Below are 17,009 nucleotides of genomic sequence, written 5' to 3' on the forward strand. Positions count from 1 at the left end.
TGCAGATACTTAACAAAATGATCGGCTATATGTAATTTTACAAATATAGTCCCTTCAATAAGATGAATAAATAATGCACAAATTCGGCCAAAATTACTCAACAAATAGTGGCATTTATCAGTACTTAATGTCAATGGCACGCAACTTTCATTTGCACAGGGACTGTGTCAATATTTAGGCCGGCGTTAAGGTCAGCAATTGGAGTTGAATATAATTTGCGACTTGACCCGTGATTACCGCGGCTATAAATGCAAATCAACGGAACTGGGCAAACTGCACAAATGCCGCAATATAAACTTGGCCACGAAACAGGACGACGACGGAGGCAACTAAAAACAATTTGCCGTAATCAAAACGAAATCAGCAAAGCGCAAGCCGCAGCGTCGCAGCGGAAAGTAGAGCAGCTATAACCGGAAAAGCCGGGGAAAATTCCAGGGGAAAATCGAGCCCTTGATGCCCTGCAATGAAGGGCGTTTGCTGAGATTGAAATTGCATTTCCTAATAGTATTATTATGACGGAATTCGAAAAGAATAGCAAACATTTATTGATGCAAAAGTGCCAAAATTATTATTATTATTATTATTAGATGATATTTAGAAAGATAGAGATAGAAATTTTGTATATTAATTTTCAAGAAGCATCTTCATATCTCTTCTCCTTTAAGGTAACTCTTGAAAGATATTCTATATATTTGCCATAGGTTTCAAGACGCCAGCCCACCACCCACTATCATAATATTAAATTTGGAATATCCCCCATCCAGTTAGAGTAACCTTTTGCAGAAATCATGAGAGCGGGTGGCGCTATTTTCCAGGCAAAAAACAACAGAGTCAACAGAAAGGCACGGTACTCGACTCCCGGCAGCGTCCATTCAGGTGCTCTGGTATTCCGGTTCTGGCCAAGAGGCAAAGTCCGGGGAATCGTCATTATATATTTGTTGTCACTTGAAAAATATTTGTGCTTTGCGCTTGATTTATGCTTTAGTCATGGTGGGGAAATGGGTGGAAAGTGGGCGGAAAATGGGTGGCGATGGGTGAAAATGGCCAGAGTGTACACGAGGTATTCAGTTGCAAATGGCAAACAATGTCGGAGCTGCGAGCGTGGAAATGGCGGATTGTCGGGAGTCAAACTGAAAACTGTGAAAACTGGACTCTTGCGGTCGGGATATGCAAATGTTGGACGGGCAAAAAGTTAATAGAATCGGCTGCCAGGACCAGAGAACGAACCCATCCAATGCAGGTGTGTAGCTCTATCTGGCCATCTAGCTATCTAACTACCCAGCTATATGTATATATTCCCCATTGACTCCGGCTCAGTTATAACCAGTTGGGATGTTTTAGTTTGGGGGGGCCGAGTGGGAAAAGTAGGGATGCTCTTCCTGTCCTGTTGTCACTGGCAGTTGAATGTTTGCATAACGCAACAAAGGCCAAAACAAAAGCTGCCACAAAAAGGGTTCAACATAAATATTTTCAACCGAAACGAGTCAAACAACAAAAAAAAAAAGAATGTATGTATAAAGAAAATCGCATTGATGCCAGACACGCACACACACAAAAGGCAAGAAAAGGGAAAAGGTTTCGGTGCCGAATTAACAATTCAATTTAAACGGACTGCGGGGGGAAACCGCTTGACATCTATTTTCCAGCGGCGTGGAAATGGAGGTGGAAAGTGGAAAGTCAGAAATGTGGGGACGTACTTTGACACAGAACTGATGCCCTGGGACGGGTTCAAAGGTTGACGCACACACTTGGCAATGACAATCGTTTGTTTTGCTGTCAATTTATGTCATTCTGCTTGTGCTGCTGCTTTTGCTTTCCCTGCTGACTTTGGACTCACACTTTAATAAAGGCTTAAAGTTGCTGCAAGGGCAGCAGGGCGGGAAAAGTAAAACATAAAGAAATATATATGTAGGTATATAGCTATATGAATGGATAACGGGAGTAGAGCTCAAAACTTTTGCCATTTGCCAGGCCAAAAACTTTACCGTCAATCGTTCTTGTTGTTCTTGCTGTTGTCGCAGGTGCTCCTTTCCCGCCCACAAGTAGACCCTAGCCTGCCACGCCCACATTGCGTGCAACGAAACTCTTTGACATTGTCATAGTCTGTCCTTTTCAACGGCGGAGTTTCATGTCCTTGCCAAGCGTGTCCTGCCCCAAAGTCGCCACCCACCAACCCCTCTCTATTTCCTTGGCGGTGGGGGGAGGGCTTTATTAAATTTTCGCTAGCTTATAATTCAAACTGTAAGCAGACAGTACAAATAAAAGGGAAATGCGGGGCGTGGCCAAAAAGAACTGGGTGTCTTTGGGGGGGGGGGGGGGGGGGGGGGGGGGGGGGGGGGGGGGGGGGGGGGGGGTGTTGCCGGTTGGCTAGCAGTTACCTTTGTCCTGGTTAATGCTCATTCCTTGGCGCTTTTTGCTGTGCACACAGCGAGAATATCTGGGGAATAAGCAAGCCAATATACATTAAAATATATAACAAAATATTCATATTGATAAATATTCATATTAAGTGTTAAAGCATACAAAAATAGATGTTTAATGAGTTCAAATTAATTACACGCAAATAACTTAAAATGATCTCCTCACATTTCGCTGAAAATCTATAAAAATATACATATGAGAGAGAAGAGCAGCTAAAAGATAAACAAATGAAATCCAAGAAATTTCCAAATTCGCAGCCTGCAAAATGTTATTATTTCGTATTTCTTGGTAAACGGCAAACATTGTCTAAAAATAGTGAGCTAAACACAAATGATTTGTAATTTATATATTTAATTTATTGGGTTTTAATTTCTGCTTTAATTTTCTCGCTGTGCTGAGTGCTCCTTTCGTTTTTAGCTGTCTGGCTTCCCCGTGGCGTAGACGTCACCATCATTTTGTTTGCGTATTTAGATTTTAATTTGCGATAGAAACTTCTTAATAGGATTTCACTGTCTCGCTGCTTTCACTTTTTGCCTCGCTTTTTCCTGGACTTGGCGTGGATTTTCCCCCGTGAATTTCCCTGCTACCGCCGCACACACATGCTGACACATTAGCAGACATGGAAAATATTGTTTCGACATTCGCATTAGGTTGTCAGCTGAAAGCGTGAAGCGAACTCCTTTCCGACTGCTAATGAAACTCGAATTGGGCAACAAACATTTTTCTGCCCACTTGAGTGGACGGAGGAAAATGGGAAAACGAAGTGATAGGGAGTGGCATTGCTGCTCTCAAGGCTTTTAGTCGCCCTTCCTTGGGCTCGGGGTTCTCTTAATTGTTTGACTTGACTTTCCCCCCAACATCCTTCAGCTTTGCACCTTTCTTTCTTCTTCAGTCCTCTTGTGGCCATCGCGGTTTTTCCTGCTGACGTCGCTGCTGTTGCTGCTGTTTATTCGCCCAGGTTATCTTTCGCCCCCATCGAGCGTCCACTTCCCCTGGCTTTTCCACATTTTCCTCATCTGTTGGATGCGTGGGCAGCTGCTGAATTATGTAATAAGCGTAATTGGCTTTGGCTGACAGGAGCGAGGGGGATGCGTCGGGGCCCAGATCATTTCTGTTTTAATTTATTGTGACTTTGATAAGCGGCAAATGCTCGTAAATGACATAAATTACCCAAGACAATGCCTCAAGATGAATCAGTAATTTCCAGCGCCAGCAACGGAAAAATCAATTTATGCCGTCTAGACGAGAGGGGAGCAAGTGAAAATATCGATTCAATTCATTAGGTAATTGCCTTGGCCCACGTGCTCACATACATATAATACATATGTATTTGATGAGAGACCCTCGAAATAATCGACTCGAAACGAAATCAATGAAAAACATAACCAACCGCTTCCAGTTGAGTCCCTTTTTTTCCCGAACCTGAATCCATGTTGAGCACAATTAAATTTCACTTAAGTGACATCGTTCGTTAAGGGGTGGGTTATACGAGGGATATTGGGATATCGAGAGGATTGGCCTGGGAAAGTGCACAAGTTGTGGCATACGGTACGTAAAGTATACGACATGTTGGACGGAGACCATAATACTGCGACAGATACTTGGGACAAACATGGTAAACGTTTTAAGTCATCGAATTGAGTTGTGTTGCCGGGCTAAAATAAAGCATACACAACTATTCCAATAAATTCGCTTAGTTGCCTGCTGACAGCTAGACATGGTAGTTGGAGCGGAGTTTCCGCCTCCATTCAACTCTCGGTTCATATTTATAATCCTGAGAGCAGCTCTACTGCATCCTGACAGCAGACCAGCTGGCAGCTGCTTCCGAAACTCAAAGTCTGCTGGATTCGGGGCACGAAAGTAGCTGAAAGGTACAACTCCATCTGCAGCGCATGATGATCATTATCCTGATGCTGCTCCTTGTGGCTGATGAGGACTTGGCACTGGACCACCACTCCAGGGACTTTTGCATGTGCGGCTCGAGTCAGTCAAGCGGGAAACCACTCTTGTCACCTGCGTGCTTTACTCAGTGTAGTAGATCCTATAGTTTTTTTTAGTATATTAACTTTACCACTAGTTTCTAGTTTATGCTGGAAGTATAGGTATCCGTAATAAGAGGGTATGCAGCACGAAAAACAGAAGATTAAGGATCAAGAAATACAAGTTAATGCGTTTAGTTACCTAACACAACCTTTCTATGTGTTTCGAATGCATTTTCCGAGTCTTCTTTACTTAATTGATGCATTTGTGCATGCGAACTCGATTTGCTTGTGTCTATTTTAAACTAGAGTGATATTAAGACGGCACTGTTGCATGTTGTGCGCTGCCCCAAGAGTGTAGTCCACTTTTCGACCAACTGCGCTGACAGGGGCCAAATCGGGGCTTTTGGCCATTACTAATAATGGGCGTGGGATGTGCGCGTGTGTGTGAGTGGCTCTCTTCCGCTTTCTTCCGCTTTCTTCCGACCTCTTCGTCGGCGGGCGGCGTTGAAAGTATGTCAAGATTTACGCGCATCGTTAAAGCAATGAACAACTACAGCAACAACGACGGCAGTCCCAAAAAGGAGGCACGAAAGAAATGAAGGAAAGTTGTTTGCCGCGTGGCACAGACGTGTGGAAAGTGTGTGGGTGGCTGTGTGGCACGCAAGTTAGAAGCACGCTTGGAATCTCCCTGCTCTTCAGCACTAACGACACGTCAGTCAAAGTCAACACACACTTCAATTTCATCTGCTGCGAGGGATGAGCCAAAAATTTAACACTGTCACTTTTTTCCGCCAACAAACGGGCACAAAGTACAACAAAAAAATGTGTAGTAAATAAATGCGCTGTCATATGTGTGGGGCATTGCAGCGGACTGCCAAAAAGTGAGGGGCGCCTGTATCCTCTTCCTGAAATCCCATCCCCCTCTACACACCATGCCACCATTTTTTTTTCCATTTTTTTTTTTGCCCCCTTGCATATTTACTTTTCAACTTTGTCACATGCCACAGACATTCTGATTTGCGACCTCGCTCCACCCGCCAAATGAATGCGAATGTGTCGAACAGCAGCTAACCAAATGTTTTATTTACAGTGCCCTGCTGTGCTCTAGTCCCCATTTTTTCATCCTTTTCCAAGTCATCCCGCTTGTCTGCGCTGCAGCACTTTGTATCCTTACAAAAGGATATTGCAATTTGTGGCCGATCTAATGGAAATCGTAGCGCGAGTTTTATCATAAGAAATGGTGCCTGAAAGAACTCACAGAATAACATTTCGTTTTTTAAATCTCTTACATTTTACAATGAATGTTAAATATTCGCAGTCTGAAGTATTAAGTATATATATAAATCACCTGATTTTTCGAGGAAATAATTTTCATATGAAAGAGTATTATAAGATTCGTTGCAAGGAAAAGTAGCATCGCTGCTTGTTTTCATTTAGTATTTGCGCATTTCCGCATTGCTGACATGACTGACATGCCAAGCAGACTAACACAAACACAGCTGAGAAGGAGTGCAGCTGCCACGCCCAACTGGAGCTCTGCCCTGGGGTAATTAAAAGTGCTCGCAGCAGCTCCGCCTCAACTTCCTCCATTCGCCAGCTCAACTCCTTCGGGCAGTTAAATTGTTCCGCCAGAATAAGTCCGCTTTTGTTTTTGGCTCCACGAGCCCCATATATTTCACTTTATTCTACCCATTTTCATCTAGACCATATCAAATAATAATGCCCCTGACTACTGGAGCCATTACGTATACGCAGTGTTGGGTACCGAGCTAATTTTCTATATGGTGGCATCCAGCTGAACGTTGGCCGGTCCCCAAGTGTCCGACGGCCTGCAAGCGGCACGTACTCCCTAAAAGACGGGAAATGGATATAAAGCCCGTGGAAAGGGGGGAGGGATACACATACCTGCCAGAAGCTGCCGTTCTGGCCACGCTTTTTATAGATGGCATAGATGGCCCAGCCGGGTAGTTGAATCAGCCCCAAGGTGGCCAAAAAACAGCCAAAAACTGTTAGTGGAGGGAGGAAAGAAAACAAGGATAGTATAACCCCTTCAATAAAATTGAAGTACAAGAAGGCGTGGCCTTACCGTGAGCCAAGGCGGGATAGCCAACACCTTTGTACTCCAGGGCGGACATGTCGAGGAGCATGTAGATGAGCACGGCGGTCATCAATCCAGGTGTAATGAAACGCCAGCAGAGGCGCCAGTACCAACCGGTTTCAATGCCCATCATAAACTTGATGTCCTCGCAAAAGCGATTAACTCCTAAAAAAGTGAAACAAAATGGACTTTGAACAATAGCTTATGCCACGTTGGATATATAAACCCACCGTAAATCCAAGCAACAGCCACCAATTCGCCAATGGCCAGGATCAAAGCGGTGAAGGAGACACCATAGAAATCCACTAGATTCAGAATAAACTGACCGCCCGGGGTCATGTAAGAGATGCTCACCGAGAAGCCTAAAACAGCCAGGCCGCTGGCCAGTTTCCAAATGGGCGGGGAGCGTAATCCGAATTGATCCCGGATGACGCGCAGGATGCAGGATCCCATGCCCACGGTGCTGCCAATGCCTAAAACGAATAGCATGAGGAAGAAAAGGACCGCGAACATCTTTAGGTAGTTGTGCTTTAGGGCGCCCATGGCGCTGGCTCTTCTCGATACCTTACCTGTGGCACATACTCGAACTTGGCAATAGCCTCCGGGTACGAGATGAAGGCCAATCCCGCGCCGCCCTTCACCACACTGCCAATATCCGAGTTGCCAGTCTCGCGGGCCAGATTGCCCAGAATTCCAAAGGTAATGCAGCCAGCAATTATGGAGGAGCAGGAGTCCATGGTGGTGATTATCACAATGTCACTGTGGGTGGCAGTTAGTAATCTTATTGCTCGAATAAATCTCTTAGCTTAGCCTTAGATTTCGTAATGAAATTGCTAAAGTAATATGCATTCTAAGCTTTCATTCCGTATCTAATCTTAAGTCATTAAACTCACTTGTAGACATTGCGGTTGAAGTTGTTGTAGCTGGCATAGGTGATCAAAGTGCCGAAACAGATGGCCAGCGAAAAGAAGACCTGGGTCACGGCTGCATACCAAACGAGCGGGTTTAACAGCTCCCGCCACTGTGGCTTGAAGAAGTATATAATGCCATCGATGGCTCCTGGCAGTGTTACGGCTCTCAAGAGCAGGATGAGCAGCACTACATAGGGAAATACGCCCAGAAAATAGGCCGCCTTGCCACTGCTCTTAATGCCGCGAATGAGGACTCCACCGATGACTAGCCAAGCAACCGCCAAGCAGGCCACCAATTGCCAGTTGGGCAGACCCAGTCCGGTGTCTATGTTGGGCACCTCATGAAGGATCTCGCGTCTGAAAAGATGGAGCATAAGCATAAAATCATTAATTACAATTTGGACCCATTTATAAGCATTAATGTGTATAATGACTGCCAAGCAAATTTGCTCTAAAGATCCTCAGCTTGTCTTAATTAGTTTAATAAAATTCTGTCAACAACTACTTGAATGAATTAAGAGTGGAGAATCTCCACTGGAGATACTTGCTCAAAGTACAGCTGTGCCGGTGACATTTTTCCACTGCTATTTTGAGCATTGCCGTCGTGGCAATCGGTGCCCCAGCTCTCCCAGCACCTGCTCCATGGCAGCTCGGAGCCAAAGGAGGCCAGCAGGAAACGCAGAGTCAAGGCCATGATGCTGGAGTAGTATGTGATGGAGGCGGCTGTGGCCAGGACCTGACCCACCGCCACGCCCTTGAGCAGGGGAGCCATATCGAAGGCCTTGACCACGCCGCGACCCGTGAACTGGCCCAGGGAAATCTCAAGATAGTAGACAGGCCGTCCAATTACCAGCAGGGCAATCAGGTACGGAATCACAAAGGTACCGCCGCCATTCTGGAAGGCAATGTAGGGAAAACGCCAGATATTCCCCAATCCCACGGATAATGAAATGCAGGAGAAGAGAAATTCGAGTCCATTTCCCCATTGCTCCGCCGGTTTTTCCGCTGGTTTTTCCGACTTGCTGGAAATCTCTATCTGCGTCATGACGAGAACTGTGCACTTTGAGATACCGCGTTTAACTAACCGCAATCGAGATATGTACCTGGAAACTGGGATGCTCGGATTCAGTGTCAGAATCGCGCCACAAATTCTCTGCGGTTGATTATCTAGTTTGGGGTAGTCTGGGGCCTGTAATCTCGTCGTGAACGCATCGTGAAATCAGTCTTAATTGGCACTAATAAAAGGTGCTAAGTGGCATGCAGATGCCGTAGACTGAATCCGAATCAAGTTAAGAAACAGAGGCAATTTGTATACAGATCCATTAGAGAGATGTTCTATATATTATTCGAGCTGGACGCTCCAGTTTGTAAAGGGTTGAGGGGGATGTCAACATGCTATAATGTAATTCAGACTACGTAAATTGAGCCAAGTTGTGAAATTTGAAACACGGAAGCCGGCTGAGTTAATCTGGAAAGGCAGCAGAGATCTTTGGTTATATTTAATTAAATAAACATACGGATTTATGCCAGCTCACAAACAATATTAAACTCTGCCGCCTTCCTTTTAAAAGTAATTTCTCAAGTGAAATACACTTCGGGAAGCCATCAAAAAGGAGCTATGAAATTTTCTTAAAAACATTTTCCACCGAGCTGGCAACTATTTGAAGTTCTATTTTACCACTACTATCTCTTCAGCTCTCGCCTGTCTGACAGCTTTGGAAAGTTTTTAATAATTTTCAAGAGTTTTCTAATTAACATCCCTGGCAGGCTGCAACTGAACTTGTCCAAAAGAAGGAGCAACCAAGCCACCGAGCCAAGAAAATAAAACGCATCAGTTGGCGAGGGAGGGAAAGGAATGGGATGTGGCAGATAGTTGGTTAAATGCCACTGAGCCGCTTGAGTGTGCCATTACGGTGACAATTTTAAATGGGTTTTTAACAACTTTCGCAGATTTATGACAATTAAAAGCCTTTGATAATGCTGATTGCCTCTGGCTTTAGCTTCACTGCGTGGGCATTGCAATCCACGGTAATTGACTCTAATGCACACGAATGCCCTTTAAACATAACTTGTTTGCATTGAATGTGGCAAAATATTAAAGGACCTGGATGTATCGTTCACATTATGAAATATTTTACTAAAATTCAACTTTTTAAACTTATAGCTAAGACGTGGCATATAAACAGCAAATAAAATGGCAGTTTCATGGTCCAACTGTTTTAAGCGAGTAGATTTCGCGTGCTTTTGGCAAACAATTAAATTTTATACAATAAAATTAAGTCCATAAAAAACACATTTTTCTGCTTTAGAGTGTTTCGTTATTTAGTTGATTGTTATTCGAGTCGTCGCACTTGTTTTTATGGTTTCCATACCACAAATTATCGCACATAAATTGCCATTAGCTGGGTGGAAAGCGAATGGGATATATAATTTCTGGGTTGTTCTCCTGGTGTTGGGTTAATTAAAGTGCAGTGCATTAGCTTGTTGTGGAAAAAGCGGCGGGAAATGCGGGAAAAGCGAAGGGCTGAAGGCGGTCTGCTAACTAACTTTAATTGCAGCTGTAAAATGTTGTTACTTGCGCACGCAGATTTTCAACGAGCAGCAACAATGGCAGCGAAATGAGGCAAATAAAATTGGGGGGAAAAACTTTTTCCGATGGCACAAGTGAAAACTCATGTGTGGATACAGGGATGTACACACACACATGTGTGTATCTGTGTGTGTGGAAGGATCGATAGAAGGAGGGAAACTCGAAGTTCGTTTGCAGGCCCATTAACAAGGAAAAAATGAGCGCTGCAATTAGTTTTCCCTTTCTTGTTTGGACTGAAACCCAGGTCATTCGGTTTCCGTTGGCATTCTCTTGTTTCGGCTTTTCCTTCCAACAAGTTTTCTTTTAAAATTGATTTCAACGGACTTTGTAACAACTTCCGTTTCCGCTTCACCTGCCTATGTATTTGTGATTCAACCACACATATGGTTGAGTCCCGTTTAAGTTCGCAATTTTCCATCCAATCAGCTTTTTGCTTAGCTTGTCAATTGTCACGTTTTTTTTTTCTTTCTACCCATTGAACTCGACTATTTTCAGTTACAACAATTCGATTGGGTTCATATTTAATTTAAAAATAAATTTTTAATCAACTTGAATTGAATTGAAATGCGTTGTTTGCGGCAGCTCGCAAAAAATGAAACTTTTGCCTTGAATTCACCTAATTGGCCTGCCAATCGTGAGATTCGGAGCCCTGCGGTGGTCGGACTGTAAATAAATTAGCCTCATTTATTATTGAATTGAAAATGCGTTAATATTAATTATAAATTACGTTTCATTCATTCCATTTTCGTTGCAGCTGCGTCGCCCAAGCGGAAATTAACTTTCGGTGAGTAGAGAAACTACACACACATAAGTGTGCCAGCGATGTGTTATGTTGGCTTATGAATCGCGTACGTGTTTTGGGGAAAATTACTGGCTTTTCTGTAGTGTGTACGTAACCTTGTTTTATCAGCCCTATTACAGTGAACAAAATGGGTGGTAAATTAGCCAAACATTTCAAGCTTTAAGACATTAGTCTTATCTTAATATTTTGACAGAAGCATAGCACTTTAGCCGTTTTTATGCGATTAGGGTCTTTCCCCTATACCTAATATCTATATCTTATATTTTAACTATAAATAAAATTTAAAAAGGAAAATATTCTTTAGAATGACAACAAGCAATAAAGCAAATTGAATAGTAATAAATTAAATTTTTGGCGCGGGCTCTTGATTCTGAGCACCTCTTTTCCTGAGTGCCTAACATGAATTTAAAGGGTTTTTGGGGCAGCAATCAGTGCTTGAGCTGCTTGTGCGGCTCCCCTTGTTATTTGTTTCGCTTAGCGCGTGCCTCAATTATGAGCAAGGTAACATCCACTTGAATGCATCGCGCTGTGGCAGTGGCAGTGGCACCTCCACCCGCGGAGGAGCAACAGTAACGGCATTGGCAACTTAGTTAGTTGCCCCGGCCAAATGTCAAGGGACAGGAGGAGGAGGAGAAACTCTGCGAAGCTCACGGAAATCCAGGGAAGCCCGGGCAACGGGTCGGATGGGTGAGCGAGCAGGTGGTGGGAAACTACGGCCAAGTGTTTAACCCAGTTCGCAGTTTGGCGCACAGCTCCTGATCCAGGTTTTGTGGCCCGCCTTTGTTGCCATTGTTGTCGATTGCCACTGCTTTCGGTTCGGTTCGGTTCGGTGCAGCTCAGCTCAGCTCAGTGCAGTTTTGTTTCGTTGTTTGCCGCTTGTTTGCTGCTCTTGCACTTGCGGCACGTAATTGTTGCAGTGCTTGTTATTTTGCCGTGGCTGCTGCAAAAGTTATTAAAATGAAAAAGCCAAAAGCGAATCGATTATGCCGGATGCAGCAGCACGGCAACCTCTCACAATTTCTCCAACTTTTTACCACGCAAAACTTTTATTTCGGCACAAAAAAGGAAAAAAGAAAAAAATCAAAAACAAAACAAAAAAAAAAAAAAACCAATAGAAAAGAACGAGATGAAAGGGAAGTAGAGGAGAAACTTTAAATTGACATCGAATGGCAAAACCGAAAGCTGCTGCGGCAATACCTAACAAAAGTGAAAAGTTGTCGAAAGTTTTCTTTCCGAAAAATGATAAGCCGGCCTTCCTTTCGCCCTCCCCCAACCCCATTTCCCTTTAGACGGAGTCACGCACGCTTTTCGATTAAGCGCACAGAGCAAAAGACAAAAGTCCAAAGAAAATGGACCATGGGGCGTATGAGTAACGAGTGTTTGGAAAACCGACCACGGGGCGTATGAGTAACAAGATCCATTCATTTTTTTTCTGTTTTTTGTATGCACGGCCAGCAGTGTCTATGGCTTTGTGGGTAATGCGAGTTTAACAACTGAATTGTTGACTGACATTTAAATTTGCCAACACAATTTGCATTTCTTTCGCTCTTTCAACTCACCGCCTCTCTTTAGCCTGTCACTTTGGTCTTTTGGCTTTGTGCACGAGTATGTGTGCAATTTATGCAAATAATAAGCATTTCCTTTCTGGTGTCTCCATTACTTGCTTGCCACGTCTAATTTCGACCAAGTTTTTTGGGGCTCTGTTGCCCCATGTTCGTGTTTGAGTTGGCAAACAAATTTCAATTGCGAGTTGGGGGGAATTTCTTTTCCTTTTCATGACTTTGATGTAATTTAATGTGGCATTTGGCTTGCACTTTGGCTTTGGTATTTGGCCACATGTTCTAGTATCCTGCACACAGCGAGTGCAATTAAATATGAAAAGTAATTTTCATTGTTAGCCAAGGAAAAACTGGCACAGCTGCGGGCCACTGCAAATCCATTCGTTTTCGACTTATCTGCATTTCGCTGTTGACAGCCAAGGAAAATGGTATAGAAAAATGCAATTTGCGTGCCACAAAATAATTTTATAGCTATCGCAATCTGTTCTTTCTCTTGGTTTGAAAATGAAAGTGGTGCATTCAAGAAAAGCGTCTTTGGCAGCTAGCGAAACGTACTTAAATTCAACTTGACATCCTCCCGATTTGGTCCGCCCTCAACAAGTGTCGCTTTAGCCAAGCTCTCTTGGCCTGGCCAACGAATTTCCGCAGCGTAATTGGGAGTGAAAATCTTTTGGCTTGCCCACCCGGCGTATGCGCAATCTCATTGTCAATCGCTTGGCGCGAGGGGCAGTCTTGCTGACTGACAGACATAGTGGCATTGCCTTATTAACAATTATTTGCCAGCTTTATGCTGGCATTTGGCCAGGAGGAGGCGGAATGCCTCTTGTGGCGCTGACAGCCGACAACTGACACTTGAGGCGCCCGTTTTGCCATTTACCATATTTACGCTATAAACGTTATTTATTTGCCGCCCTTGCTGCCAAACGGAGCAAATTTGCTGGCGCTGTCAGTTAAGCCACTCAACTTTGATATTGTCAAAATGTAGCACGTTCAAAGTGTTAACCAGTTTAGATGGGGGGCACCAACACTCCAATCCCCCTACATCCTCGTCATCCGAATGGGTTATGGGAAGCGCCTTTTCGGGCAGATTTTGCCGGCTTTAGTTAAGGGCGCAATGCCACACACAAAGTGGCTTTTTATCAAATGTCCTTAGTGCCCTTGCACACAAACAAACACACACACACTTGTGCGCGTACAGTTGGTTTGGCTTTAGTGGCATCTACGTGCGGAAGGGGCGTGACCAGTGGTGGCACTTAGCCATTGGAGGGCCTAAAATAACAATGATTAAATGTAATTTTAGGAAGTCCATCCAAAACCCTCGGGCGCCCAGGCTCTCAAGCCTAATTACAATTGGGTTTGTTTTATTCTTGGGCTTTTGTGCTACCGCCGGCTGGTGGAGGACACATTTTTAGGTGGCGGATGCGTGGGAGTTGGCCAATTTCGGAACTCCGCTGTGCCAACCTCGAGCGTGAAAAGTGCCGCGAGAACTTCGCCAACATGTTCGGCAACAGCTTCCAAATTGAAGTTGTTGTGGGAGTTTGTCCACTCGGCGCGTCGTTCGCCATGTTTACCCTCTGTCTCAACTTGTCACGAACAACAGCGCCGCCAGGAGCTCTTCCTGAAAAAAGGATGCATTGAGCAAAATTGCATAGTAATTTTATTTTATATTTTGTTTAAGCTTTTAGTTAGTAAATGTGCACTTTAAATATGCAACTTATTAAATCAAGCCGTTTATCATTTGTGTATTATACAGAAACCTTAAATAATCAAACCTTCTTTCTTCATCACAGTTTGAGTTTGTTTAAGCAGTCGATTTAAGAAGTGTTTTATCCGATGTAGCGTTTTTAATAGCCATGCTGCCTCTGACATAAGCATTATCGCAAATACCATGAATAAATTGTGATTAAGTTATTTATTTCTGTGTGTCGGTTCGTTCGTGTTGCATTTTGAACAGCAAGAGCAGTACAAACGACAGCAACAACACCACTTGATTCAATGCACAAACAAGGTTGGTCCTGCCCCTGATCCTGCCTCCTGCGGCACACTCCTCCCCCTTCGCCCATCCCTCTCATGTCCGTCAAGCGTAATTACACGGCATGTCTGTTCCATTCAGGCGCCTCCACCAACAACCCCCCCTACCAACCCCACTCCTGTTTGATGTGCGTGTTTTATTTCGAGTGCCATTTGTTTTAATTAAAATTATTTAAAGCGTTTTCAGCTTGAAGAGCTCCAGCATGGCGGCAAAATTTAAGTTTTTTGCCCTTGCCACAATTTCGTTAGATACAATCCATTGCTGTACACCGACCAACAGTTTTGGCTATTTGAGAAATGGTTGCTTTGAGAGTAATACGAGATAGGGTTAGCCAATTTATCCAATTAGTTCGTGACCCAGGGGAACATGCAATAATTGCCACGCCACAAAATGAATTTCACTGGCTGAATTGGGGGCACATCGTTATAGAACAGAACATTCAAGATTTTCAACAAAGGTGAATGGCTATTTGCACTGTACCAAAGAACTACTTTTCCTCTAATGAAAATCATAATGATTAATTTTTTTTATAATGTTAGAACTTTAAGATATAGTTACTAGTTCTGCGTAACTTGTCAATAACTTTTTACAATATAGTTATACCATATATTACCGGGTACCTACAGTGCTATATGTGCGTATGCAAAACATATTGTGTACTTTTTATCCGATTTCATGCTCAAATAGAAGACAGCATAATATTTATTGCCTTTCGTATGAATGTGACTGTGTTTTTGCATGAGACCCTGCAGCTGAATTTTATTGTCCACCTAAATTTTGCTTTGCTGATTTGTTTGCCAACGAATCGCTTTTTGTTTGTTTGCTTGCTTGTTTGCTTGCTTTTTTTTGCGGTAAACACATGCAGACCTACACCTTTTAGTCCACACCAACACATACACACACAATCTATGCACCAACACAGAGGCAGCATGAAACGCAGCTATAAGAGACACTTAACAACGGTTTCTCGGCCATTTTGTTTGTGTTACTGCCATTTTTTGTGCGTCTGTTTGTGTGTGTGCATAAATGAGAGAAACCAACGTGGCAACCATAAAACACAAATACAAGCGCACACATAGAGACCATTCTCATGTTTGCACAATAAAATTTCAACAATATACGCGACCCAGTCGCCTCCGTACTTGAGTAAATTGGATCTGTGCAGTGGCTCGTGAGTGCGGGGGATGTTAAAATTAAATAAATATTTGCCTTAAAGCCCGCCGCCGCCACTTTTCAAACCGAAACAAGACACCCACACAGCGGTATTTAAAGCAGCCAACCACAACAACAGGAACAGAAAACCGGGTCGAAACAAAAGTCTCGAGTCTCGGAAATCTTGGCAAAAGTATTTCCACTTGGCAAAATATGAGACTGCGGGCTGGAAGCGGAAAGTGGGGCATTTTTCCAGACCCGAAGGGTTCACTCAACACGAGCCTGAATCTAAAGTTTTAGCCGCTGTCCATTTACAATGGGCTTATAAGCCTTAAATTTATGCTCATTATTTAATTACCAAGTTTATGCAATGCCTTAAAAAAATGATTTTGTGGTCATAATTAAAGCAAATACTGGGTGAGTGTCGAAAAGCTTTGTTCTAATCACTGGGATTATATGGTTCATATTAGTAAAATTAATATTTAATGACTGCCATATTGCCACGCAAAAATTATTAATTGAATTACGACTTTAATATATGGATCGATGTACTAAGCTTAAAATCATACAAATATAACTTTGTTGTTAAAATGTTTTTTGAAGTGTAAATGTTTTATAATTAAAGTGAGTAAGACCATATTTATTTACAAAGCGGTCTGTTTATTTGGATGGCTATTTTGTTTTTTGACTGCCACTTTTATTCTATATAAAAGTAAAACAGATTGAATGTATGAGAAGCACTTTTTGTGTGCTGCTTTATAGTGTCACAATTAATCAACTTCATGTAGTTTATTGTTCAGAAGAACTTTATTCAATATCCATTGTTTATTGTTTTAAACAAACAGCTGGGCGGAAAACATGTAGCTATTTTTGGTTCGCACAGTGCACCTATAAATGTTTCGTGTTAAGTAAAAATCAAATCATTTTTAAAAATGAAAATTTCCGTAATACTACTAGTAATCTCGCTGTCCGCCTTCGCCGCGGCATCGGGGCGTGGCCGTAGTCACAGTATTACGTGGGGCGCCAGAAGCTATAGGGATATGCATTTACGCAGGGAAATCATTACGGAGAAATCCAAGTTCCTGCGCGTGGTGACCAGAGATTATGTGTTTGACCAAAAAGTGGGTTATTCACACTTTAAAGGATATTTCCTCTTATAAGCTTGCTTTTCATTTCATAGAAACTGGCACGCACCATCACCCAAATCGTGATCACGGATCAGATCAGGGATGGAAATGGAGGCTATGCGTACCTAACTGCTGGTGGACCACAGACCACATATGCCAAGATCCACTTGAAGAGTCAACGGAATCAGGGCTTCAGTTTCATCATCGACATATACGGCATTTAATTAAATGCCCCTTAATGTATTCCTCTCAGATTCATATGCAAATACAGATAGTTTGTTTATTTAACGACGAGCACATATTTACATACTGAATATATATCCGCAAGCACACTT

General features: G+C 43.1%; 3 protein-coding genes across 4 annotated transcripts in view; 2 read left to right on the forward strand and 1 right to left on the reverse strand.

Annotated features, from left to right (window-relative positions):
- Positions 1-17,009, forward strand: part of LOC117136883 — a 36,411-nt gene that overhangs the window by 3,669 nt on the left and 15,733 nt on the right. The window contains exon 3 of the mRNA XM_033297989.1: positions 10,757-10,786. The gene's annotated coding sequence lies outside the window, so the exon portion shown is untranslated. The remainder of the gene's footprint in view (positions 1-10,756; positions 10,787-17,009) is intronic.
- LOC117136884 (sodium-dependent nutrient amino acid transporter 1) lies at positions 6,070-8,473 on the reverse strand. Of its 2 annotated transcripts, XM_033297993.1 has the most exons (7): positions 7,961-8,473; positions 7,395-7,769; positions 7,071-7,260; positions 6,732-7,014; positions 6,490-6,666; positions 6,309-6,409; positions 6,070-6,252 (listed from the first exon to the last, which is right to left on the reverse strand). In XM_033297993.1, exons 1-7 carry the CDS (start codon positions 8,455-8,457, stop codon positions 6,181-6,183), a joined length of 1,695 nt encoding a protein of 564 aa, XP_033153884.1. In that variant the 5' UTR covers positions 8,458-8,473; the 3' UTR covers positions 6,070-6,180. The 2 variants fall into 2 exon arrangements, with proteins under 2 accessions (XP_033153884.1, XP_033153885.1); XM_033297994.1 differs by lacking the exons at positions 6,070-6,252; positions 6,309-6,409; positions 6,490-6,666 and having other exon boundaries at positions 6,776-6,974.
- LOC117136888 (probable salivary secreted peptide) lies at positions 16,436-16,898 on the forward strand. Its single transcript, XM_033297998.1, has 2 exons — positions 16,436-16,668; positions 16,728-16,898. Exons 1-2 carry the CDS (start codon positions 16,480-16,482, stop codon positions 16,896-16,898), a joined length of 360 nt encoding a protein of 119 aa, XP_033153889.1. The 5' UTR covers positions 16,436-16,479.

Source organism: Drosophila mauritiana, chromosome 2R (genome assembly GCF_004382145.1).
Source record: "Drosophila mauritiana strain mau12 chromosome 2R, ASM438214v1, whole genome shotgun sequence".
In the NCBI taxonomy this organism is placed as follows: Eukaryota; Metazoa; Arthropoda; class Insecta; order Diptera; family Drosophilidae; genus Drosophila; species Drosophila mauritiana.

Excerpts from the sequence above, each read along its gene's own strand:
- LOC117136888 (XM_033297998.1), top strand. The coding sequence starts at position 16,480 with ATGAAAATTTCCGTAATACTACTAGTAATCTCGCTGTCCGCCTTCGCC. Across the intron at positions 16,669-16,727 it reads ATTATGTGTTTGACCAAAAA|AAACTGGCACGCACCATCAC; the intron begins GTGGGTTATTCA and ends TTCATTTCATAG.
- LOC117136884 (XM_033297993.1), bottom strand. The coding sequence starts at position 8,457 with ATGACGCAGATAGAGATTTCCAGCAAGTCGGAAAAACCAGCGGAAAAA. Across the intron at positions 6,410-6,489 it reads CTATCCCGCCTTGGCTCACG|TTTTTGGCTGTTTTTTGGCC; the intron begins GTAAGGCCACGC and ends CTCCACTAACAG. Across the intron at positions 6,253-6,308 it reads AGAACGGCAGCTTCTGGCAG|GGAGTACGTGCCGCTTGCAG; the intron begins GTATGTGTATCC and ends CCCGTCTTTTAG.